Source organism: Oryctolagus cuniculus, chromosome 13 (assembly GCF_051225735.1).
Source record: "Oryctolagus cuniculus isolate XC-2025 breed Fujian yellow rabbit chromosome 13, ASM5122573v1, whole genome shotgun sequence".
Taxonomy (NCBI): Eukaryota; Metazoa; Chordata; class Mammalia; order Lagomorpha; family Leporidae; genus Oryctolagus; species Oryctolagus cuniculus.
Window position 1 is genome coordinate 62,435,175 of NC_142879.1, and position 27,150 is coordinate 62,462,324.

The 27,150-nt window shown below is 42.4% G+C and overlaps 1 protein-coding gene and 1 pseudogene across 6 annotated transcripts in view; both read right to left on the reverse strand.

Annotated features, from left to right (window-relative positions):
* The window catches only part of PLD5 (phospholipase D family member 5), a 410,403-nt gene that overhangs the window by 110,342 nt on the left and 272,911 nt on the right, over nt 1-27,150 (reverse strand). For all 6 annotated transcript variants that reach the window (XM_051820761.3, XM_070055590.2, XM_070055589.2 and 3 more), the window contains one exon: nt 22,973-23,100. In XM_051820761.3, the coding sequence (XP_051676721.1) occupies nt 22,973-23,100 (128 nt within the window). The remainder of the gene's footprint in view (nt 1-22,972; nt 23,101-27,150) is intronic.
* Nucleotides 8,617-18,997, reverse strand: LOC149122624 (single-strand selective monofunctional uracil DNA glycosylase pseudogene; annotated as a pseudogene).

A 27,150-nucleotide genomic window follows, 5' to 3' on the forward strand; every position in this document is an offset into this window, starting at 1 on the left:
AGGGGGATGTGAGTAAACAGACTCCCTTAAAAGCCTAGGGAGTCCAGACTGTGCTCTCGGCCCTCTGCTCCGCTGAGTTGCCCCCCTGACCTGCCCAGAAGTACTCTCTCCATTCAACCATGTAACCTCGCTCTCCCCCAGTCTGAGTGACTGCGCTCTATCTGTCCCTTCCATTCTGACAGATGTCCTTTCCCCAATAAAGCCTTATTGCTTCACTCTCTCACGTCTGAATTCCTTCTTGTGTGAAGACAAGAACCGCCCCATCACCAGCTTCCATGGCCTTTACTCTGGAGACACAACCACTTGGGCCCCTGCACTCACATGGGAGATCTGGAAGAAACTCCTGGCTCTTGGCTTCGGATCGGCTCAGCTCTGGCTATTGTGGCCATTTTGTTAGGCAGGAAGTCAGGTATGTGCTTATGTGCGTGTGACAAAGGCCTAAAGAGAAGAAGTCTATGTCCAGCATATGCATCTCAAAGTCATCCCAATAATGTTTTAGAGGCAGCCCAGTGTTCACATCCTGCTCTGCCCCCTCCTACCCCATAACCTGCCAAGTGGGGGTCCCCGCCCCTTTTGCCTGATAACCTTCCAGGTGCAGCCCAGCAACTCCCTGCCCTCCCTGCCCTTCCTCTAACGGCAGGGGTGGGGGAAGGGGGGAGATGGCGCCAGCCAGACTTCCCTCTGTCTGATAAACTCCTATCTGAGTTTTCTCCCTGAAGTTTTCTATTTACATCCATAAAGTCTTTTGTTGCAGGAGGAGATGTGTGAAGACAAAGACCCATCTCCTTAAAAACCCCTGGCCTCAACCGGATGGCGCATTCAGTCCTCTGCCTCTCTTCTGAGCTGCCCACCTGGCCTGGTCAGGTGTAATCTCTCCACTCTACCATGTAACCTCGCTTCCCCCCACCCCCACCCCAGTCCAAACGACTGGGTACTCTCTTTCAGGTTCTGTCTGGAGAGGTGCCCATCCGTTCCTATGGATGTCCCTTCCCTAATAAACATCGCTATTTTACTTGCCTCTACTCTCTCACGCCTGAATTCTTTCTTGCGCGAAGACATCTTGCCCTTCTCCGGTAACAATTTGAGAAGTGAACTAACAGGTGGGAGACCTTTCTCTCTGTCTCTCCCTCTCATTGTCTGTAACTCTACTTGTCAAATAAATAAATAAAATCTTTTTTAAAAAAAGTCAATGAACCTCTGTAAACTCCAGTTTCTTTAAAAAACAAAAAGAAATCAGTTGGATTCATGGGATGGGAAAAAGGAGGAAGGGAGGCACACAGCTCAAGAAGGGGATTGCAGTTTTGCGATGAAGTGGTTAAAGAACAAAGAGTCAATACACAGACAGTGAAGACAATTGGGTCAGGAGCTGTTAGGATAGAGAGGAAAGAAATTGCAGCAATGTTTAAGACAGAGATAAGGCTTTAACAGTAGAGGATGCAGAGGGTAGAAGTTTGTCTTCACAAATTGAATCTGGAGTTGGGAAAGAATTTGAACACAGAGATACTTATTTAAGACATCACTGATGTAGATTAGTTTTGAGGCAACATTGAAGGGAGAGAGAAGGCTCAAGACATAACCTGGGGAGCAGTGACAGGAGGACTGCTGGGCACTGCTGTCCACAGCTGGATGGTTCTGAAGCCTGGGGCCTGACAGAAGCCTTCAGAAGGCAATGTCTTGGCACCTACTGTGAATTGCTGTGTCAACTGTATCTGACTATTCTGATGTGGAGTTGTAGAAACAAATTTCAGCAGACTGAAGGTGCCAGTTTGAATTAGGAGAAGTTGTGAAGCGAGTACTGCTTTGCATATCTCAAGTGCATACAGATTCTGAAACTGGTTGTAGAGTATTTCCAAATGGAGATCTTGGTTAGACTGTTAAATTAAAAAAGAATGTACTTTAAAATAAAAAAAAAATCACTTGTGAAAATAATATTCTGTGCTGGGAAAGCAGCAAAAAAAATTAGATGTGACTATAGAAATTTAGAATTCTGTCTAGATTAGGGTAGAATGTTCATCAATCAATCAGAGTACTTATTGAGCACCTTCTGTATGCCACTGTTCTAGGTACTGGAGGCTATGCTTTTGGACAAGAGAAAGTCATTTAAGGAGTTTAATTCTAGAGGAGGAAGAATTAAACTGTAGCTGTTTGCTAGATGGCCATACACAAATCTTGTTGTATTTTCAGATAAGACAAGAATAATAGGAAGATAGCATCCCAAGGCTAGCCTGAGGCATAGAGAGATTATAGAGGCAAATGCATCCTCAAATAATCTAATCACACTCATGAACCCTCTAGGGTCTCTTAACTGCCCTAATTAGAGCCTTAATGGGCCTCTCTCTTCATTTTCTCCTGTACACTGCAAGGGCTGTATCACTGAAATAAAAGGAAATGGATAAGCCTTTTCCTATAGATGAGGAACACAGCAGTAAATGACTGCACAAGACAATTCAGGCACAGACACATATCGAGAAGATAAAATGAGGGAACATTACAGGGAATGACGGACTGAGCAACTGGGGAATCCAGAAGGCTGCTCTCAAGGGGAGGCACTAAGCACGGGACATAGGATGGACCCTACAGCTAGGAGAACAACATTAGCAGTAGCAAGGACAAATACTGGGCCCTGGCAAGTAGGGAGAGCTCGGGGGCACCACCCATCAGGAAGAAAGCCCATGTGGCAGGATCACAGTAAATGGGAAAGTTGTCAGGGAGGAGACTGAAGTCAAAGAGATCACAGTGGCCAGAAGCTGCAGGGACATGGTGTGCTGAAGTTCAACTCCAGACACAAATGCTGCCCCACTGTGAAGGCCTCTGTGACCTCCCTGGCATTTCATTCTTCACTGGGCTCTCTGGGACCTCATCTTCACTGCTGTTACTACACACACAGGTGCCCCACAGGCAGGCACCATGCTCCACTGAGGTGTGGGCTGGCAGCAAGCCACGTACCTCATAGCACAAACATTAACTCCACCTGCACCGAGGGAGACATTTCCAATTATTTAAAATTTAAAAGGCAAAAGATGGCCATTTCTGCTTGTGGTTCCAGAAGCCAGAGAAGGCTTTACTACAGGGAAGTCACATATCAACCGTGTTAATAGCTTAGGAATAAGACACCGTGGAACATTTTTCTCTGTTGGGTTTTCTCAGAGTGTACTCAGAGGCAGATCTGAAATGGCTTGGACGGATCTGGCTTAACCTGAAATTTGTAAACTCCCGAAGGAAGTGAAAAGGGGACAAGTGACAAAGCAAGGGGGAAATCCATGGGACAACAGATTTGAACACTGTGGACTAGCAACAGTGTAAGCAACACCCAATGATGCTGGCTAAGGGCTCTTCCCAATCAGCAGTCAGGGACCACTGTGCTAACTTTTCCCTTTAACTCACTCGCTCTTTCCAGTTAACACTAGGGAAATAAAACACCATTTGCCTAAATATTCTAGAAAGTCAAGGAGGGGTTTTGTTTTAGTTTATTCCTTTGTTTTTAAGGAGGAAAAAGGAGACACAGCTGTTGGAAAATGAACAAACTCTCAATGGGAGCGAGAAGGTTCAAGACAGATTAGGAAAGAGAAGAGAGAAAAAGGGTGATGGATTTAATGAGGAGAGAATGACAGCTTTAGGGGAAGAAGGTAGAGGGAGAAAGTGAGGTGTGAAAGCAAAGAGCCCTAGGGGAAATGAGACAGACTTCACAGAAACTACTGGAACGTCATGGTACCTTCCAGGAGGCAGACAGTGAAGGAACAATCAGCAAGGCTGTGTTCCTGGGAACCAGCTGCCCACCAGCCCGCTGAGGTGTGGATTTCATCTTAACACAAAGCTCACCTTGGAGCTCTAAATCTGTGTATTTGTCTGCCTGACATTTCCTCTTGGATTCTTATTTAAAAAATTTTTTTTTGACAGGCAGAGTTAGACAGTGAGAGAGATAGAGAGAAAGGTCTTTCTTTTCCATTGGTTCACCTCCCAAATGGCCACCACAGCCAGCAGGCTGCGTCGATCCGAAGCCAGGTGCTTCCTCCTGGACTCCCATGTGGGTGCAGGGCCCAAGCACTTGGGCCATCCTCCACTGCTCTCCCAGGCCACAGCAGAGAGCTGGACTGGAAGAAGAGCAAACAGGACACAATCCAGTGCCCCAACTGGGACTAGAACCCGGTGTGCCGGCGCCGCAGGAGGATTAGCCTAGTGAGCCGCGGTGCCAGTCTCCTCTTGGATTCTTTATGTGTATCCTAAAGTTAACAAGTCAAAACCTGTCTTATACCCAGCTTGTTCATCTGGGGATAACGTCTCCATCATGCGTGGTGGCTGCCTCTGCCAAGGCATGCAGGTTCAGCAGGTGCGGGGTAGGCTGCAAACCCATTCTCCTGCCCCATTCCCTGCGGGGAGGGTCTCCTCACTCCTCATACCTCATCCTCACTTGTGTCCCCTTCTCCACGCAGAGGCCAGAGTTAGCTCCTGGAAATGTGATTCAGATACTTCTTTACTCTGACATAAACTCTTAATTGTACTTCCAGTAAAAGCTCCAAGGCTGTCTTCAAGAGAGGAAACAAAATGAATACAGCCCTGCTGTGTCTGATCATAGCATGTTGAGCAGGAAAGTTCCTCTACAAGGTAGGCAAAGTTTCATCAGAAACTAGGCAAGTGAAGAAGGACGGCAGTTTCAACTCGAGGCTTTGGGACACAGTCAGAAATGGTTAGTGAAACATACAAGGGCAGCTGGGTGGGCTGCCTTTAGTCCTGAAGATGTTCAAGCCCTTCAGCAGGAAGGTGGGGCTAAGAGAAGAGCCCAAGACTCAAAAGGCGGTGGGATTCAGAAGATGAGGTGCTGGAGGTCTCGCAATGACTCTTCAGCATATCATGTTCGCTTATCACATGGGTCCTTTTTTTTTTAAACCTAGAAGCCTTTTATTTAAGGTATACAAATTTCATGTATTACATATATACAAATTTAGAAACATGGTGATTCTTCCCAACCTACCCTCCCTCCTGCCTGCATGTCCACCATTCTCCCTCCCCTCCCTCCTCCTCTCATTCCTATTTTATACAAAGATCTATTTACAATTAAATTTACACTCATAAGATTAACCCTACATTAAGTAAAGAGTTCAACAAATAGTATGAAAAAAACAAACACACCTGTTCCTCAACAGTCAAGACAAGGACTGTTCAAAATCATTGTATCTAAAAATGTAAATTTTACTCCTATAGATTATGTTAGGTACTCTATTATCACAGATCAGGCAAACATATGACATTTGTCTTTTGGGGACTGGCTTATTTCACTGAGTATGATGGTTTCCAGTTGCATACTTTTTGATGCAAACAGTAAGATTTCATTTTTTTACCACTATATAGTATTCTATGGTGTACATATAATTTCTTTATCCAGTCTTCAGTTGATGGACATCTGAGTTGATTCCATATCTTAGCTACTGTGAATTGAGCTGCAATAAACACACAGGTACAGATCACTCTTTCAAATGCTGATTTTATTTCCTTTGGATAAATTCTCAAGAGTGGGATGGCTGGGTCATATGGTAGATCTGTATTCAGATTTCTGAGGTATCTCCATACTATCTTCCGCCATGTCTGTACCAGCTCACATGGGCCTTTTCTCAGCTCCAGCATATACCAACTTACAAAAATTCTCTGGGGTAAGCCTTTGGCCTAGTGGTTAAAGTACAGATTAAGGCACCAGTGTCTTGCCTTGGAAGTATCTGGATTTTATGCTTCGCTCCAGCTTCCTGTCAATGCAGACAGGAAGGCATCAGTGATGGCACAAATACTTGGGTGCCTGCCACCCATGTGGGATATCTGGATTGAATTCCTGGCCGCTGGCTTTGGCCTCAGCCCAGCCCCAGCTGCTCAGGCATTTAGGGAGTAGATCAACAGATGGAAGATCTTTCTGTGACTCTCAAACAAATCACAAGAAGAAATGTACTCTGGGTCTTCCACAAGCCATTTATTCTTCCTGAAATCCTGTCCTCCACCCCTCCTCTTTCCTGATGCTTCTCATCATTTAGGTCTCAGGACCACATCCAGAGAAATCTTCAACTACCACAGCTATAAAATCAACCCCGATTCCTTGTTCCTCCCATCGCCATTTATCAATAATGCATTTTTTATTCCTCTTTATTCCTATCATTGGACTTGTCTGTGTGTGTGTGTGTTGTAGCCTGACTTCCCTCCAATCTATAAAATCACTGAAGGCAGGAGCTATTTTTTATTAGTTTAATTTTAGCTCCAATGTCTGGCATGGTCTAGATTAAGGGAGTACATTAACAGAAAGATAGAAATTATTTTTTACTGCTTCTCCCTTCTTGAAAATTTCCTAAAATATCCCATTGTTTGGGAAAAGATGGAACTCCAAAATAGGTGCTGGGGAATGAGACAAAGTCCCAGGGAAGAGGGTGACACAGCCAGGTCAATCTCCTTACTAACAGGCTCACTTTGCAAATATCACCCAGCCTGGTGCTGCTGCTGCACAGATTGACTGCTTTTGGGATTGGGACCAAATGAAGCATTTGCCTCATTGTTGATTCCTTGTAGATTACATGTCTGATGAACACATTAAGTCGTCAATCTAAGGATTCTTCTTTAGGGTGTCAGCTGTGTGAGCAATGCCATGGTCATCTTCCATCGAGAAGGTTGGAGCTGTCACCTAGGTTTAGACACTTCTTAGCACCACATATTTCAGCTGGCCATTTAGTTATTTCTAGATCTCAGCCCCATGTCTGTGATGCCAAGAGGACAATAAATACTGTGTTTTCTTTCACAAACCGTGGGAGGATCAGATAAATTCATGTGAAGGAAAAGTGTTTTATAAACTAAGTACAGGCAACTGACAGGAAAGATTATGCTTCCAAAGTCTTCATTGGCAGGATATTTGCTGTAAAAGCATTTTGCCCATAATTTGTCTTCAGAGATGCTAACAAGCTGTGGAACTACTTAGAGAAAAACAACACAAATCTCTTGAATATTTAACCAAGAAACAGCTCCTGTACTCATCTGCAGTGGGTTCTGCCCTCAGGGATACAAGCCATGCTCCATGGGCAATCTAGAGTATGGCACCACTAGACTGCCTCATGTTCCTGGCCTGGGGGCATTGCCCTGGGAAAGCAAGGCCCCAAGGACCCAGGGTGCTCACATTTCTGTTCTCTGAAAGCATGATGAACACCTGATGCTCACACGTTTGTCAGAGCCTATGAGCATCATTTCCACAGAGCCTGTAAGGATGCATGTTCTACAACTTGGATCAATGGATGGGTGATTTGGAAGGCAGATTTGGGATTAACATGGAAGAAGACAAATTCAGGAATAAGCTGCTTGGGTAGAGGTGAGACTCCTGCAGACACTCAGCCCTGCTGGGGGATGCTACATTTTCTTCCCCTTACCACTTCTGAGAGTTCAATGTGGGGTTCCTGGTCTAGAAGGCAAAGAGAGCTGAGCTCACCAGGGTGAATTTCTCTCTTCAGAAAATGTTCCAAGGCTTGAATCCCCTGTGCTGTTTCTCTGCTGGGTTTTAACCCATGAAACATGTCTTCCCTTTAGCAATCTCACGTTTTCCTTGGTGCTGGATATAAACGCAAGTGACACCAAGAAACTGACAATGCCAACTAAAAATAACTTGAAAATAAAAACATTCAAGCCTGCCATAAGTCTGGTGTTTCCCATCTGTTGTAGATGCAGTCTCCAAGACTGTCTGGCACCCAGTTTCAGAATGAGAGAAGGGTCCAGGGCCAGCTTCTCATTCCTTCCACGTCTGTTGCCTGAATCTCATGGAAGAGTCCATCTGGAGACCTCTGCCAGGAGGGGGACCTCAGGGACTCAGAGGAATCTGCTTTTCCCAGTCCCAAAAATGCCTCTGAGAAGATCATGTCATCTCATGATAAATTCTATCCTTTGCTCCAAGATTTAAGTTTAGAAATGGATAAATAAGGATCCAAAGGTAAGAGTTCAGCCATGGAACAAGGGATGCCAGGGCCTGAGAGAGGAGGAGCAGTAGAAATGTGTCTTATGTGAGGCAAGTGGACAGAAGTCAATTAAATGAGGGCCGGTCTTTGAGGTGCAGGATAATATGCCAGAGATTGTTGAAATGATCTGAGATATTTTTGCTGTTGTTTGGTGTGGGGTGATGGTAGGCAAAAGGCAAAAATGTCACCCAGACAGAACCAAGTCAATTCAAATTAATTTGACCCCCACACTAAAAAAAAATAGTTGAGGTGAATAAAACTGTTACATTTTTATTAGTAACTAAATCGAAATATTTCATGTTCATTTGAATACATGATGAAAACATGGCAAGGATTCGTATGAGATCTTGTCCTGTCAATAAATTACAGAGGGTCAGGAGCAGTGTCACAAGGAGTAGGAGGTTGGTCCCAAGTTGGATAACCAGTAGTGGGCTCTGGCAAGGGGTAGCATTATAGGAGCACCTATTACTTAGGAGGTCAGAAGATTACAAAGGTCTTTTTTTTTTAAATTACTTTTCCTTTTTAGTTTAAGAGCTTTTAATGAGGCTGGAAAATCCCAGGCTGGGTTTTTCATGAAGTCATTGGTCCATCTCTGGTAGAGCAAGAATTTACCCCTCCTCAGAGCACAGGTAGAGACTCAGACTCTCCTATAGCCAGATCTTTAGAGTGGAGAGGGGCTTCTTATAGGGTAGTGCCATGAGTCCCAACCCAGAGAGGACAACAAAGAGGGGAGCTCGGATCCAGCCCCATGCGCCAGGCCTGTGCGAGGAACTGTCAAGTGTTATCCTAGTTATTCCTCACAGCAAGCACATGAGGTAAGCATTCCCATTTTATAGACGAGGATCCAGTCTTAGAGAGGTCAATCAATTTGCCCATCATAAAGTCCACGTCTCAAAGCTAGGATGAAAATCCAAGTCTTCTGGCTTTCTCATTCTGCCACATTGTATTCTCCCTCTGATCCAGCCTCAGTCTCCCACAGAAAGTTCACTCTTAGCATCATGTGCTATGTTTTGTCCCTTCTCTCTGACTGTAGACACTCCAATCTTAACACCAGTTACTTGGGGTGCTCTTGGGTAGGGGTCAGCATAGGTTCCCCAATGCCCAGCCAGTCTCAGGCCATGTTCACTTTCCTAAAGGGAACCCCAGACTTAGTCGTCCCAAAAGACCCCAGGTTCATGCCCAGAAGAGCCTTCCTTGGGGTCTTGGCAGTATTAAGCTACGTAGTTACAGTGTGACTCCTGAAGAGCCAAAGTGACTCCATTTAAAGAAAATAAAATAAAAAGAAGCCTCTGTTTCCTGTAGCAGACCTGAGTCCTTGTAAAAGCAGGCATTCAGGCATTCTGGAGATCTCAAAGCTTACCAAGGACAGCTCAGCAGACCAAGGGCAGCTCAGTAGAGATTACCAAATGAGGTAACTCCCTGAACCCAAGCCAAACGGAGACATTCACCCCCCGCCCCGCCTCCCCGTTCAACTAAGAGCAACCCAGAACAGCCCCTTCCAATCACCAAAAGCCCTGTACTGTAAGCCCCCGCTGATGTAACCCTGTGGTTTTTTCCTTTGAAAATGCTCCCAAACAAAGGCCTGGGCTTTTCCTCTGACCTCCACTGCGTCGGCTGGTCAGACGAGGTCCCTGCTGCGGCTTGTACTTTTAAAATAAACCTTGCTTTTGTATTTCGGTGTGATTGGGTCACTGATAGCTTCTTGAGGATCTACTTATCTGGGCATAACAACTCCACATGTCCTCCTCTGGATTGTAGATGATACCTATGGGATCTGAAAACTGTAGTTGGCTCAACTTAGCACTGAGCTGAAGCTCCTCCTCCAGACACCCTTAGCCAAGCTTCCAGGGAAGGGCTGAGGTTCATCAGGGCACCTAGGGGTTCATGGAGAGATCCCAGCAGGAAAGCCTGGAGCAAGTCATGTTGCTGTTACCTGTTCTAGCTCCCCATCCTGTTTGCTCCAGTACTTTTTTGAGAGCGAGCGAGCACATGTGCTCCCATCTGCTGGTTCACTTCCCAGTGCCCCCAATAGCTGAGCTGGGTCTGGTTGAAGCCAAGAGGTATGAACTCAATTCAAGTCTTCCACTCAAGTGGTAGGAACTCAATTACTTGAGCCATCACTGTTGCCTCCCAGAGTCTGCATTAGCACAACGCTGGATTCAGGAGCCAGAACAGAAACCCAGGCATTTTAAGGTGACACACAAGTGTTGTAATTGTTAGGATAAATGCCTACCCCAACAAAAGTCTTTGATGAGCAGGATCAAAGTTCTAAATATTTCTTCTTGGGCAAATATCATAGTGTGACATACATATAAAACACACACATTGCACAACCCCTCAGATACCAAATGTTCTTTCATATATATTGAATTAAAATTGAATAAATGTCCAGTTATAGCTATGTTTCAACATATCTGCTTACTATAGGGGAATATTTTCAAACAATGTTTGGTATCTCCAAAGTAGGAAGAGAAAGCTCTGTGCTTCCTGTCTCTGCGCCTTGCTCCACAAATGATCACTGTGCAGTTTCCAGACTCATCTATGTGCATCTGTATGCATGCACAAACATGTGCTCCTAGGTATTGGGGGTTTTGTTTTCAGAAATGAGATGATATTGCACTCCTCCAAGGAGGCACGGGGGCTGATCTGACTCACAACACCCCAACTCAGAGTCTCGGGCTTCTTTTAGGAGATGTGGGACAAGAAGGAATAATGCTAAGACCAGGTAATGATCCATCCACCAACCTAGCTCAGGAGCTCAACTATACCCACCCCATTGTTGCAAAAGCTTCCCCATCATTTCCCCAACTCCAGTTTCAGTCTTTCCAATCCTTTTCCCCAAGGCTGTCTTTTTTTTTTTTTTTTTTTTTGCCTAAAATCTTTCAAGTTCATCCATGACCTTTAGACTAATTCCATGCTTCTTTGTATGACACCCAAGGCCCCAATTCTGTCTTCTCTCTCCACGCCTGCTGGCATCGCCTGTTCAGCTGCACAGGTGATGCCCTTTGCTCTGAACCAGCCTTGCCTCCTGACTTTGTGCAAAGCAAAACCTTTCTCACTTTTGTTCAGTCAGATCCTCTGCACAATTCTTTAAGCTCAGCTCAAGTATCTTCTTGAAGAACCCATGCCTGACTTTACCCTGGGTCTTTTGAATTACACTCTCTTCAAACTGTGTTATAATCATGTGCATGTTTGCCTGTTTTCTCAGTATAACTTGAGCTCTTTAAGGAAGAAAAACCAAGCTTCTGCATTATCATACCCCCAGGACTTTTTTGTGCCTAGAGCCTGGCACAAAGTAGATGCTAAACAAATCCTCGCTGAACAAGTAAATGGATGAACTGATTAAAGTAATAGGAAATTGACACTGGTTTACAGCAGGTCCAGTATGTTTTGGAGATATTTCCTGCTGAAATCTCTTAGCAGAAAAATACTGTACTGGACTTCTGAGAACTACATCGAAAATCATTTTAGAAGTGGCCAAGTCTAGCCCACAAATCTGAGTACAAATAAGCAGTTTATATCAGTGCCACGTGTTGAATTGCATGCAATGTTTTTGCAGCTTTCAAAGTCCTGAAACTCTTACAGAATTTTGGATAACCTGACTTCTGCAGTGAAAGTAATGCCCCAGGAAGCAGATCTTCCAACTGCAATTGATTTGTTTGCCTGATATTAAAAATTAGGTTTTCTGAGTAAAACCACAGCAACAACGACAAGAAAAGCCAAACAAAAGCCCTTGTCTGCTATTTGTGTGTTGAATCAGTAAAGAGAATATACTGCTTCCCAATAAGAAAAAGAAACTGACTTGAGATATCTGCTAATAAGACTGTCTCTAGTCACCTGTGAAAGGTGGCTAGTCTGAACTGAGATGTGCTGTGTGAAACACTCATGGGATTCAGAAAACTCATTATGAAAAAAAAAAAAGTAAAATGTCTCATTAGGTATTTTATATGGATGATGTTTTGAAATAATACTTAGGATACATTACATAAAATATCATTAAAATTATTTCACTTCTTTTTTGCATTTTTTGCATGGCTATGGAGAAATGTAAACTACATCATAGCTCACATTCATGGCTTGGAGCATATTTCTATTGGATGGAGGTGCTTCAGCATTGCAAATCACCCAGAGCTGACAGTAAACAGCTTTGCACACTAGACTTTCATGCCCTTTTGTGAACTACTCTCTATAATGTTTAAACCCATTCCTTATGTACTGAATGGGAAGTAGCAAGTGGGTGTAGACTTTTTCTTTGACCTAAAGGGTCAGTCACTGTCATTCTGAAGGCCTGGAGCACTTGGAGCGTGCTGTGAGGCATGAGGGGCTAGCAGATACTTACTTAAAGGTTCACCAATTCTGGAGTTCGAGAATTAGTGTGTTGGTTTCAGAAGTCAGAGTGGTTATACTTGCCCCGGGGACAGCTCTCATTTTTCTGGACTGTCACTGTTTTCTTCCTCTTTTACTGGTCATGAGCTTTGGTAAACCTATGAATAATCAGGCCTTGAATAGGGTCTGAGAGGGGCTTCAATAAGTACAAATAGTAGCTTTGAGGAGTCCTGGTCATGTGGGGTCTTTTTGGATCTTTTCAGTTTGGTTCTTTGTTGAATTCTAGTTTAAAAACACTGCTCCAATGTCTAGGTTCTGAAATTTCTGGATATTACTGTACATGGGATGTTACTTTATATGTGAATCACTGATTCAGCCAGTTAGAGAAACTACATGCTATAAGAAAATAAATGTTGCATAAACTAGAAGTTTCCATTCAATTCATAACTGTGTAGTTAACTTATTGAATATTCCAGCATGTTCTTCATCTAGCATCTAAGAGACTATCTCCTGATCTGTCCAATGATGGTTCTAAAGCTTGTCATGTGTATCTCAGAGCCTGTTGTGAAGTTTAAATGAAACAGTGTTCTTCAGAAATTTCTAAAAAGTATAAAATCCTTACTCAAAACCATGACCCTATTAACATGTGTTGGCTTCTCTTAATCTTGCTTTATCATGAAGCGAGATTTCTCCCACAAGTGTCTGAGAATGAAATCCAGACCCATCACTTCTAGAACAAACGTATCTAGCATTGCAGGCAACTCAGAAATGGAAGAGTATTTTTAGGTAGTTCTTAAGGTCCAAATATGGTACATTCAACTTTGATGAAAACAACACAGGCATAATTTAGCAATTTGTGGGTGGGGGTTAAGAAGGTCATATTAAAGTGGTGCAAAGCAACAGAGCTAATTTTCTACACACAGTTTGCTGAAGGAATTAAAGCTTCAGAAAGGCTTTTAAAAATATGACAGAATTGGTGTTGGTGAATTCAACAATAAAGGACTGAAGTGACAGCTAATTATAATAATAGATGCTTGAGCTGTAACACTTGAAGTATGCCGAATGATTTATGGGTCTAAGAGTAGTGTTCTTGCAAGTCATTGTATCAAGATAATGCACTCTAATTTTTTCCAATTAAACTATGAAAGCCATGAAGTAAGAAAAATGGGGCAATAAAATTCACCTAAGTGAATCTTTGTTAATATAGTTGTTAAAATAAATGCATTTCCTAGATCCCACTGAGCCCTCAAAGAAATCCAATGAAACATTTTTAATAAACATTTGTTGAAGGAAACAAAATTTGTGTGTAGGAATTCAACCAACTTTGCCATTAGAATTTTAGCTCATTTTTTAAAAACTTCGTTTAAAGTGGCATTTTTCTGCATTATCGTCATAATGAATAGCATATTCTTAGCCAGTTTGAGGACAATGTCAGGAGTATCAGTAAATTGGTGTGGACCAGCTTTTGGGGAAAGTCATTGCTCTGTCACCAAGCCCCACTTAAAGAATGAGTATCTGTGGCCAGGTTCTTGAGTGTGATGCATCTGTACTGCAAGTCAAGGTACAGTCAAGGTCAGTCAAGATCAGTGAAGGTCAGGAAGCAGAGGCGTCCTGATGCCTGCTGACTGTGCTGGCAGACTGTAAAAAATTGATGATGATGATGTTGCTGTTAGCTCAGATTTGGTAAGCTTACAACGTGTAAGCTTTAAGGAATACACCACACTGCCTTAATTCTTGCCATCTTTTCCTGCCCAGTAATATGGAAACATTTTTAGTACCCAGAAGAGTTACTGCGCTGAATCCCAGCCCATGCCTGTGATAGGGAACTAGCTTGCTAACAAATTCATGCTTACCTTGACACAACTCCTTTTTTTCACAATTTCTGATCTTTAATTCCAGTTTGCATAGGATACAGGAGAACTATGGGGTTATTGAACACACGCTTGTCAATTCATGCAATCATGCAATAAAATTGTCTGAGCATCTAATATGTGCCAGGCCTGGATTAGCTGCTGAGATTTCAGGTCATTAACCCATAGTTGGGTGACACTCCATTCTGGTTCCCCATAAGAGCTCCCAGAGACCTAGCAGGGATTCTAAAGTCAACCTGTGGGGAGGCAAACAGTGGGGATGTTCAAGAGAAGGGATTTTCTAACCCCTGAAAATTACAGGCAGAGAATAGTCAGACTGTATATATAAACAGAACTGTGGTTCACAACCTTCAACAACCAGCCCAGAAAGCCAACCTACTATCTTCAATAGTCATTCCAGGGAGTCAGACCATAGCCCTTATAGCAAACCAAACCATCCCAAATGGCCAGGACATAGTTAACAATTTCCAGTTTACAGCATTCTTCCCTCTGCTTCCAACAGAGGACCAGCCAGGGGAAAAATTTTCTTTTTTTTTTTCCCCACCACAAAGCATTCCCACACTTCTGCTTGCCTTTGAGTCTCTCCCAAGCTCAAATGACACTGGCTGACACCCATACTAATGTGAGCATGTTTGTTCTCATTTGAGTGGTCTTCATTTATTTCCACATCCCTGTTCAATTTCTTCTCTTTTATAAAAGATTTATTTATTTATCAGAGAGAGAGAATTATAGACAAAGAGAGGGAGAGACAGAGAGAGAGGTCTTCCATATGCTGGCTCACTTCCCCAAGTGGCTGCAACGGCTAGAGGTAGGCCGATCCGAAGCCAGGAGCTTCTTCCGAGTCCCCAACGTGGGTACAGGTGCCCAAGAACCTGGGCCATCTTCCACCACCTTCTCAGGCCATTAGCAGACAGCTAGATCAGAAGAGGAGCAGCTGAGACATGAACTGGCACCCATATGGGATGCCAGTGCTGCAGGCAGAAGCTTATCCTACTGCACCACAGTGCTGGTCCTCATTTTTTCTCTTTACCACTGGTCTGATGAATACTCAGAAATCTCCTTAAGTTGGGTTTCTAAACTCCAAGATTCTACTTGTATCCCTTAGATTTGTGCAATGTATACAGTCGGCCAATGTCTTCTGGGTATTACCCAGAACAGCAAGGTTTAGATACAGAATGGATGTAATATCTATAGAATGTAGAATGAAGCTCTATGGCAAGAAATTAAAGACCTCTTCAGAAATGCACACAGCACACCCTTGGATGCTGCTGTCTGCCTCACTGTACTGTTAACCAGATCATGTATTTGTGGGCAAACATGACATTTGCAAAATCTTTGCCAAAGACAATACATGCAAATCAGTATCTCTGATCTATTGACCTAGAGAACTCTTATCAAAGAAGGAAATAAATTTCCCTATCACATACTCTAATGGCTACAATGGACTGGGCAGTACCATGCTGTAATATATGGTGCTAGGTGCATTTTAGTATCTCATTTGGTGTCCTGAATAGTTGCTGGAGGAGAGCATTATTAACTCAATTGTAGAGACAAATAAATGGAAACTTAGAGAGGTGAAAGAACTTGCTCAGAGTTATACCACTTTAAGATGTAGGAAAAAAATCAATTTTAATCCTGACTCCACTTACCTCAGCGTTACATTGGCAAATACGCTTAGAAGCAGGCAATGAAAATAGTAAGACTGGCAAAACAGCAAACGTAGATTCAGCCTCTGCTTTCAGAAGTATGGAGTCAATAGAACTAGAAGCAAAAGCCCACAAATAGGCTACTTTAAAAATACTACTTAATTTTATTTATTTCAAAGGCAGAGAGTGACAGAGAAGGAGAGAGTTAGAAGAGAAATCTCCCATCCATTGGTTTACTCCTCAAATGCCCACAATAGCCAGGGCTGCACCAGGCCAAAGCCAGAAGCCAGGAACTCCATCCAGCTCTCTTCTGTGGGTGGCAAGGACCCCAAGTACTTGAGCCATCACCTCCCGAGGATGCTACTTTTGAAGTATCATATTTGATTTCTACGCATCATATTTTAAGACAGACTTAAAATAAATGGACTAGAAAGCTAGAAAAAAGTGACCAAGATCGAGATCTCAAGACATGCCATGCAAGGATATCTCAGACTACCACACGTTTTAGAACATATTCAGGAAGTAGTAGCTGAAGGGACGTATGAAGAAAAATTTTGAAAATAGATGTTTTACTTGGGAATGACCTACTTACTAAATCTCCTGTTAGGAAAGGCAAGTACAAGAGACCAAATGCGGCTCTTATTTTGTCATGTAATTACATAAATTGAGACTACAGCAAACAACAAGCTAAGTTTGCAAGAACGTCATGCCTGAGAGACTAGCAAAAAGGTTTCCCTATTTGTGTTTCTTATGAACAACATCGTTTGTCAAACTGTAATCTTAAAAATTGTACAAAATGTACAAGACTTAGTTATTAAAATGCAGTCTGCTAATACATATTTTATTAAAAATAGAGGCTTTCACCTCATTTATTTTTAAATGCATATGCAAACAAGAATGACCTTTCTGAGAAGCCTAAAGTAATCTTTTAAATCAATATGGGGAGAATTAATCATTTGTTTTCCCTCATTACACATTCCCTAAGGAATATTAATGATTCTCTGTTGTACTGGCAGCTGAATTGCCTTTACTTTGCTTCATTTTCATTTTTGGTTCTGGTATCTAGTTACCTGTGTTATCAATGCACCACTTCCCTAAGAGCTAAAACATGTCTTTCAAAACTAATCAGCTCTGAGGAAAACATCAGCCCAGATACAGCAAGAAACCAGATGACAGGATGGGCAATAACACAGTGAACTCCTCTTGCCCACAGACATGTACGCTGGGTCTTCAAAACTCTGTCTCAGCACTCTGATCTTTTAATTGAAAGAAAAAAGGACAAGGAGAGGGAATCGAAGACACTTTAAGCCTTGATGCTTTTTCCCATTGTTAACAACAGGCTACAACCTCAACCCACAGGAAGATTTGAAAGAAGTCACAGAGCTCTGTGAGGCATAGGGGGTGTGAATTGTGTTCATGTCCCTCTAAATGGTTACTGCAGATACAGCAGTTATGATCAGCAGCTTTAGGTTCAGTAAAGAACTATCATGATGAGGTGCTGAACTATTACATGACATGCCGCCATATTGGTCAATCTTTTTGCTGCTTCTCCATCTGCCTATTGGACACCAGGACTGCCCCTTTGTCCTGACAGTCTGCATTTCTGTTGACAGAATGGTCCTTCTCCAAGTGTGCCTAGCTCCAGATGCTGGAAACAATGTCCAGTCTGTGTTCCCTTTGGCTCACTCCTCACATCCCATCAGTCACAGTGACACAGCACTGCTGGTCTCCACGCCTCATCAACCTCCCAGTTCTCATAGCTACTATCCTCAGTACTACGGCTTCTCCAGAAAAGTAGACATAACACTGTCCCTTGCTCTACACAGGGGATTGGTTCCAGGAACTTCCCCCCACACCAAATCTAAGGATGCTCAATTCCCTTATATTAAGTGGTGTAGACTCACATATTATATATTCATTACATACATATATTTTATATTCATATACATACACATCCTCTGGTATAATTTATATCTCTAAATTGCTTATAATACCTAACACAATGTCTATGCAATATGAATAGCTATTGTGCTGTATTGTTCACAGAATAAGCAAGAATAAAGTTTGTATATGTTCAGAACAAACAATTTTTTCCCAAATTTTCTCTGTGGTTGGTTGAATTTGTAGATGGAGAACCCACAGAAACAGAGGGAACTGACCACACATACACACTCACACACGTACACACACAGGGTATATATGAGGGTTCTTCAAAAATTTTGTGAAAAAAGGAGTAAAAAGTACATTTATCTTGGTGCAAAAGTTTTTGAAATTCATGTGTAGTTTTTTCATAAAATATATTTTCCACAAACTTTTTGAAGTACTGTGTGTGGGGGTATACAGAGAGAGAAAGAGAAAGGTATTTATTTTAAGGAATTTTCTCACACACAACTGGGGCATTGGCAAGTCTGAAATCTATAGGACAGGCAGGAAGACTGCAAAGTCTGGCAGCGTTTCTATGCTGCAGTCCTTCATCTTTAGGACCCCTTCCCCCACTTTTTGTTCTTATGGCCTTCAACCTACTGGATGAAGCCATTAACACTCTAGAGAAAGATCTGCATCACATCTGGAAAACAGCTCCCTACCAACCCCCAGCCCTATGTTTGATTAAACAACTGGGCCCCACTGTCTCACATGTTGACACACAGAACCTACATTTACATGGCCATCATTCACTCCTTTAACAGTGGTCTGCTTCCTCTAGTCCCTGCTCCCTGTGCATTTTCTCTGGATGGATCCAGTAGAGGCATGCACTGATCATAGATCTTCAGTGGTTACCTCTGGGCCTGCAGGACTGAACCACATCCTACCCTGGGCACCTGCATCTTTCCACTGCTTATCCTTGCCTTTCCCAGTCTTAGGTTCCAAGGCCTTCCATCTGGGACACTTCGTTCCTGCAAGAAGCTGCTCCTGGATCTTCTAACACCCCATACTTGCTCCCAATTTTGTGTGTCCTTGCTCACTCTGTTCCACGTATAAGATCTTTCTTCTTCACCTCATTCACACAGGTGTGCTCACCAGCTGAAATCCCCTTCTCACTGTGGCCTTTGCTCTTTAGTCTGCAGGAATTTTCCTCTTCCCAAGCCCTATGGGGTTGTCTGTGTATTTATTGTGATCTTCCCTAATTACATACCAAGGCTGCCTTCAAGGGCAGGGCTGCAAGTTCAGAAGGCTCTGTGTTTGGCTTCATGCTTTCCTGTTACCATGTTTAAATATTTTATAAATTTTTAAAAAGAGGCTTCATTTTTCATTTTTGCCTGGGTCCCCAAATTATTTCTCTAATGCTGTAGGGCACATGTCTTGCCTGGTCATGTTCACTTTAAATAATGATTGAAAATTGTGTTTGCAAACAGGACTACATAATTTTTATGGGTTTATGCCTTTTTTTTTTTTTCAGTTCTCTGAGTATAGTAAATGTGCAATAAGTAGCTGTTAATTATCTTTACCACATGAGACTAAGCCTTGATTTGCCAGTTGTCCAGTTTGTCGCTAAGGAAACAGAGCCCTACTATTACCAGCTATGGACTCGCATGCTGAGGCACACCAAGAGCTGGCTTATTTTAATATTTAACTTTCAGCTCTTTTCACAATATAGGTAGGCTAAGATTAAAATACACATTAACAGGATTTAAATAGGCCTGTTCTTATTCATTCTAATTACATTGAAGTACACTATTTAAAAATCTCCTCACCCTAGAGATGTCGGATTCTTGTGACCAATGAACATATGGAACCTGACCTTCAACTCCAGCCCAATGGTTCACTTGAGTGAGTTTGTTCAAAACATTATAAATGTAACTTTTTTGAAAAACATGTTTTTCACCTTTTCTTTCCCAAGCTTCTCTTTATTGTGTCACACCTCCAGAGCCCTATGGTTGGAAGACTGCTGTGCCTTTTGCTTTCAGCTTCATACACTGCTTAGTCTTTTGTTTGCTTTGTTAAGAGCTGTGTTGTTCATTCCCCCATGCTGTTTTTAGGAGCTATTGAGAGTCAAAAATCCAAGCCCATGTAGAAGGCCTGTGGTGGTTCACTTTCTTCCTGCAGGACTCCCTGTGGCCAAGAATTCCAGGGGGAGCACCTTATGGATTGGAGGATGCAAGGGGTATGAAGGCAATACACATTGATTTCCTAGTCTTTGAGTCACTTAGAGATCAAGTGTGTTTGCAGAAATCAAGTATTAAGCAACAGTGGGTGTCATTCCACTGCCACCATATCATCCCGGGTTTGCAACTGGAAAGGTATAAACATTAGTTGTTCTTAAAGTTAAAAAGGAGAGAGAGGAAACCTGTAAGTTATCAAAAAAGCCAATGATTCTTCCTATATAATTCATTTCAAAAATTACTGGAAGTGGGTTTAGCCTGGGATTAGGATACCCATGTCCCACATCAGAATGTTGGATTCAGTCCCTGGCTCCTGACTCCATTTTCATGCTACTTCAGACCTTGGGAAGCAGCAGTGATGGCTCAAGTAGCGGGGCCCCTGCCACTCACGTGGGAGACCTGGACTGAGGTCCCAGCTCCTAATTTCAGCTCCCAGCTGTCACAGGTATTAGTTGAGGGAACTAGCAGATGGAAGATCTTTCTCTCTACCCCTCTATTTCTGTTTGCCTTTCTTATAAATAAATAGAAACTCGCATTGTGGCACAGCAGGTTGAGCTGTGCCTACACTGCTAGTCTCCCATGAGGGCACCTGTTTGGGTCCATGCTGCTCTGCTTTCAATACAGCTCCCTGTTGGTGTGCCTGAGAAGGAAGCAGAGGATGGTCCAGGTGCTTGAGCCCAATAGCCATGTAGGAAAACCAGATGCATTTGCAGGCTCCTTGCTTTAGCCTGTGGCCATTTGGGGAGCAAACCAGCAAAAGAGCAGAAGAAAGTTTTAACACTACCTTTTAAATAAACAAATAACTCTTAAAAGCAAAACAGATAAATAAAAATTTAAAATAGTGACAGTGAAATAAGAGTGAGGGATTGCGAACTAGATGGCCTGGGCTTGAATTCTAGCATCACTACTTCCTGGAAGGTGACCTTGGATACATAACTGAGCTGTGTCTATTTAGCATATTTCTTTGTTAAATAAAGTGACAGTACTGTTTACAAGAAAGGTTGTTGTGAGTTTTGAATAATTTATAGTTCAGGCTCTTTACATGCTTAGAGGAATGACCAGTATAAAGACCTCGTTCACTGGAGCTGTTATTATTACCAGTTTTATCTTTTTTCCTACTTACCATAGATTTGAGACAACAATTGACAGCAAGGATTGTGGATTTCACTGGAAAATCTTACAAAATATAAACCTGATGACACTGGCTCAATCTGTCACTTGGAAAATATAATTCTTCGTGTAATTGTTAGCTTTGCATACAACTTTGCACAAAGTCACACCAAGTCTCACGTAATCGAGTACACTTGAAAGGCACATTAATTTAAGGTGGGTGACTAATAACACGATCCCAAATACTCAGGGCTGTGGCAAAGGGGCTCCCGATAGCAGATAGTATTAGTGCACAAGAGTGTTGAGGCAGAGAAGGGGGGGGTGCTGCCCCCAGAGAGGTCCTGAGGAGGCCAGCAGCTGACATACAGAGGCAGGGAAGCCGATAGGGTGCTAAATGTACACAAACAAGAGTTTTCAATCCTGCCTACTCCCTAGCTTATTTCTCCCTCCACCTCTATCAAAGATCTCTCTTTCGAGAGGAAAGCTGAGAAGCATGGTAAGAGAACAAGAATGAGGCTGGTTTCAGTTTTTAAGAGTTTGGTTTAGCAGCAGAAACATGAGATACTGGTGACTTTGGAATGATTTACATCTAAATCTTGGATTGCTGGAATTATATCTGAGTCCCAAATCACTAGTCTAAAACATCTAGACTCCACCTACTTAACTGTCAATCTAAGGAATATGAGAACCACCTCTAAATGCTTGAGTCTTACACAGATTAAAGAGTTTTTTTTTTCCCCAGTAGCAATGAGATCTGTTTTGTTTTTACTCCTACCTTATTAGGAAAGTAGAGAAATAACATCTATCTTTAGATTGTTATGACAAATGAAAAAAATCTATACAAAGCCATTAGCATCACACCTGACACACAAATTGCACATAAAGGAACAGCCTTTCAGCAGGTACAGAGTTCTTCTACTACATGTCCCAGTTTCCTGACCCCAGGGAATTTAACCCGCTATTAAATTCACAACAGACAGTAGAATGCAGATTTCCACAAAAGAAGCCCAAAAGGCTAAAATCATTGAAACCCTAGAGTCCCACCAACTTACCCGTTTTATTTAAGCCTGATGCTTTTCTCTAAGCAGCCCAGATCTCTCTTCCTCCAGGGCAAAGGGTGAGCAGGATTCTCCATCTGCCTTCACTTCAAGAAGATGATCAGAGTATGCAGCGCTTTTTCATGTTTTCTTATGTGAATTTACATTGGATCATGAATTAAGTTTATTTTGAATCCCTGCATTACATGTGCTACAGACCTAAGAAATAGCATGTTCATCCATCTAGGTTTTTAAAGCATGACCTTGTAAGTATATTGGGGCTAAAGGAGGGAAACCTAAAATATACACCGTGTTTATTCTTTCTCACTGTGTGGCTTAGCACCTGAGAACAAACAAGCAGGAGACCAGATCAGCTCCTAGACAGATGAGATGCCCCTTCAGCGTCATAATGAAGAGGTTATAACTCTTCAGTTCCTACTGAGAGAGACATTAAAGGAATCACAAGGGGCTGACTGGTTTTAGGAAAGGAGCCTTAGTGTTGTGAAATCCAGGAAGGGTTCCCAGTGTTTTCCCACTTCACTGATTGTTGTACACCTCTGGGATTTTTATATGAAGGGAAGCTAGGCACATCATCTTTGGATGTCATCCTGAAAATTTAACTTTGAGGAGTGTGAATTACATATCAACTTGCTCTAAAGAATGTGGGAGCAGCATTTGAATTACAAAAGCATGGAAGCAAAGGCAGGTTTTTTTAGTTCTGTTTTGTCCTTTCCCTTTTGTTAAAAGGACAAGGAAAAGTTTATCATTTTAACATTAAACAAAAGGGAGTCACTTAAACCTACACACTTAAAATTAATAAATGTTGAAGATTTTCTTTCCCTCAACTGTAGCACAGGTGGCTGAGCCCCAGTTTTGATGCTAACCGAACTTGGAATTTAGACAACGTGGAAAGATTACCTGTCCCAGAGACTGCCAGTCCAAACCGGCACTGCCGATATAAACGTGCTGTTTGTCCACAATCCAGAAGGAGGACTGCAGCCGGCCCTTGTTGTATGCGGTCATGTTCATGTATGTCACCTCGGCCCCTAGGAGTTCAAGGAGAGCCCGTCAGCCTATGCTTCAAGTTCCTGCACTGACAACCAGTCATCCAGCAGCAGCAAAACTCATTGCTTGTTATCAACCCACAATCAGGACAGCCAAATACTTAATTTAGGTTGATGCAAGGAGTAGCCTCAAGGCACTGATCTGTTCCCCAAAAGAAAAAATACAAAGGAGACAAGAAGAGATTTTCTCTAGTTGTGGAAGGGATTGTGTACACAGTGACAAGACCAGGACTTCTCAAGTCACTCAGATCTACATTACAGCCCTGGCTGTCATTTATCACATAGATGGTGAGGCAGGGGCACCATACTCTTTTTCTTTTGGAATCATCTTAAAATAATTTTGCCATCAATGAAAAGGTCAACTTTGTTTTGCATTTTAACTTTCTGAAAAAATTAGACCCATGCTTTTTCAACTTTTATTAATAAATATAAATTTCCAAAGTACAACTTTCAGATTCTAGTGGCTTTGTTCCCCCATAACCTTCCTCCCACCCCCAACCATCCCATCTCCCACTCCCTCTCCCACCCCATTCTTCATCAAGATTCATTTTTAATTATCTTTATATACAGAAGATGAACTTAGTATATACTAAGTAAAGATTTCAACAGATTGCACCCACACAGGAACACAAAGTATATAGTACTGTCTGAATAGTTTTGCCATTAATTCACATAGTACAACACCTTAAGGACAGAGATCCTACATGTGGAGTAGGTGCACAGTGAATCCCATTGTTGATTTGACAATTGATACTCTTATTTATGGTGTCAGAAATCACACAAGGCTCTTGTCATGAGTTGCCAAGGCTACGGAAGCCTCTTGAGTTCACAAACTCTGATCTTCTTTAGACAAGGCCATAGTAAAAGTGGAAGTTGTCTCCTCCCTTCAGAGAAAGGTACCTCCTTCTTTGATGGCCTGTTCTTTCCACTGGGATCTCACTTGCAGAGATCTTTCATTTAGGTCCTCTTTTTTTTTTGCCAGAGTGTGTTGGTTTTCCATGCCTAAAATATTCTCATGGGCTCTTCAGCCAGATCCAAATGCCTTAAGGCTGATTCTGAGACCAGAGTGCTATTTAGGGCATTTGCCATTCTATGAGTCTGCTGTGTATCCTGCTTCCCATGTCAGATCATTCTCTTCTTTTTAATTCTATCAATTATTATTTGCAGACATTGGACTTATTTATGTAATCACTTTGACACTTAATCCTATCTTTTTGATCAATTATGAACTCAAAACTGATCACTTTAACGAGTAAGATGGCATTGGTACATGTCATCTTGATGGGATTGAATTGGAATTCCCTGGTATGTTTCTAGCTCTACCATTAGGGGTAAGTCCGAGTCAGCATGTGCCGAATTGTACATCTCCTCCCTTTCTTATTCCCACTCTTATATTTAACAGGGATCACTGTTCAGTTAATTTTAAATGCCTAAGAATAAATGTGTACTAATTAAAGAGTTCTATCAGTGGTATTAAGTAGAACAAAAAAATACTAAAAGGAATAAAATAGTAAGTTGTTCCTCAACAGTCAGGACAAGGGCTGATCAAGTCATTGTTTCTCATATTGTCCATTTCACTTCAACCAATATCCTTTTAGGTGCTCAGTTAGTTGGCACTGATCAGGGAGAACATGTGATATTTGCCCCTGTGGGACTGGCTTAATTCACTCAGTATGATGTTTTCCAGATTCCTCCATTGTGTTGCAAATGACCAGATTTCATTTTTTACTGCTGTATAGTATTCTATAGAGTACATATCCTATAATTTCTTTATCCAGTCTACTGTTGAAGGGCATTTGCGTTGGTTCTAGGTCTTAGCTATTGTGAATTGAGCTGCAATAAATATTGAGGTGCAGACAGCTCTTTTATTTCCCACTTTATTTTCCTTTGGGTAAATTCCAAGGAGTGGGATGTCTGGGTCATGTGGTAGGGCTATATTCAGGTTTCTGAGCAACCTCCATCTGTCTTCCATAGTGGCTTTACCAGTTTGCATTCCCACCAACAGTGGATCAGTGTCACATTTTCCCCACATCCTCACCAGCATCTGTTGTTAGTTGATTTTTGTATGTAAGCCATTCTAACCAGGGTGAGCTGAAACCTCATTGTGGTTTTGACTTGCATTTCCCTGATGGCTAGTAATTCTGAACATTTTTTCATATATCTGTTGGCCATTTGGATTTCCTCTTTTGAAAAATGTCTATTTAGGGCTGGCGCCACGGCTCACTAGGTTAATCTTCCACCTGCAGCGCCAGCACCCCAGGTTCTAGTCCCAGCTGGGGCACTGGATTCTGTCCCGGTTGCTCCTCTTCCAGTCCAGCTCTCTGCTGCGACCTGGGAGTGCAGTGGAGGATAGCCCAGGTCCTTGGGCCCTACACCCGCATGGGCGACCAGGAGGAAGCAACTGGCTCCTGGCTTCGGATCGCCACAGCACACCGGCTATAGCGGCCACTTGGGGGGTGAACCAACGGAAAAAGGAAGACCTTTCTCTCTGTCTCTAATTCTGCCTGTCAAAAAAAGAAAAAAAAATAAAAAGAAAAAATGTCTATTTAGGTCCTTGGCCCATCTCTTAAGTGGGTTATTTGTATTGTTGTTGTGGAGTTTCTTGAGCTCTTTGTAGATTCTGGTTATCAAACCTTTATCGGTTGCATAATTTGCAAATATTTTTTTCCCATTCTGTCGGTTGCCTCTTTACTTTCCTATTTCTTTTGTAGCATAGAAACTTCTCAATTTGATGTAATCCCAATTGTTAATTCTGGCTTTGATTGCTTGTGCCTTTGGTGACCCATGCTTTCTATTCATTCCTTCCCCCCTTTACAGGCCTTTACTTCTTCAATCCCTCCTTCATTACTTAATAAGGATTTAATATTTTCTTGGCTTTGCAAAATCAGATAGTTCTTTATTCAAGAAATGATTATTCTGGCTTTACTGAAATGCAACCTTGAGTGGTTAACTGTGTCCCTCAGACCAATGCTAACTCTAAAAACACATTTGAAGAGCTGAATTTGACCAATTGTTTTCAGCATAATGTAGCAGAATCCTCTGTGAAGCCTTCATTATTGCTGCCTCAAATGCATTTACAAACCATCAAAAGCAGCATATAGTCCATTCACTGCAAGGTTATTTGAATAAATTTCTGTCCAAAGTCCATTCTCTTTAAAATGACAGACTTATATGCACATATTTAATGAACTAAACTGTTCTGTCTTCAGATATTTAATGTTAATGATGAGACTATATTCCAGTGGCACACTTCCTTCTCAGAACCTATATTCCCAGAGGAACATATAACACTGTATGCATAAGCATTCCCTTCAGGATATTAGGAAAGAGGGGAAGTGATTTATACCACGGACTTAACCTCTAAGTCTTATGACAATGAAGCTATGCATCCGGGCTCCTTGCGGCTATGGATGGGGGAAGATCCGAGGGGACAGGAGATTCAGGCAGATTTTCTGAGAGTAGAGCAGTTTCTTTCTCCTAGAAGTGACACATATAAGTTCCTCAGCCTCCAGCCTTTCCAGCAAAGTCACATCCAGGGAAGAGTTACAGATCCCAGAAGAGGAATTCTTAGCTATAGCAGAATCTGAATGCCTTAAGTGGCTGCTTACCATGGCCAATACGGAGACTGCAATCTGCATGGAAGCTGCAGTAGGTCCAAGGGACACAGCCAGATCTCCCACATGCAGGAGCAGAGCCCTTCTCTTTAACACACCAAAGTCACTTTCTAGGGTTTCCACAACAAAGCATCAATAACTGGTGTTTGAATGCAACAGAAACTCATTCTCTCCCAGTTCTGGAGATCTGAAGTCCAACTCAGGGTCTGGCAGGACCATACTTGCTCTGAAAGCTTATAGCAGACGCTCTCCCCCGCCCCCTCTGATGGTGGTCATCAACCTTTGGCATTCCTTGGCTTATGTAGCAACACTCCAAGATCTGCCTTTCTTGTCACTTGGGATCTTCTTCCTATGTCTCTGTTTTCTCTTAGGAAGATACTAATCCTGTTGGGTGGTGTCTACCTCACTGCAGTATGGC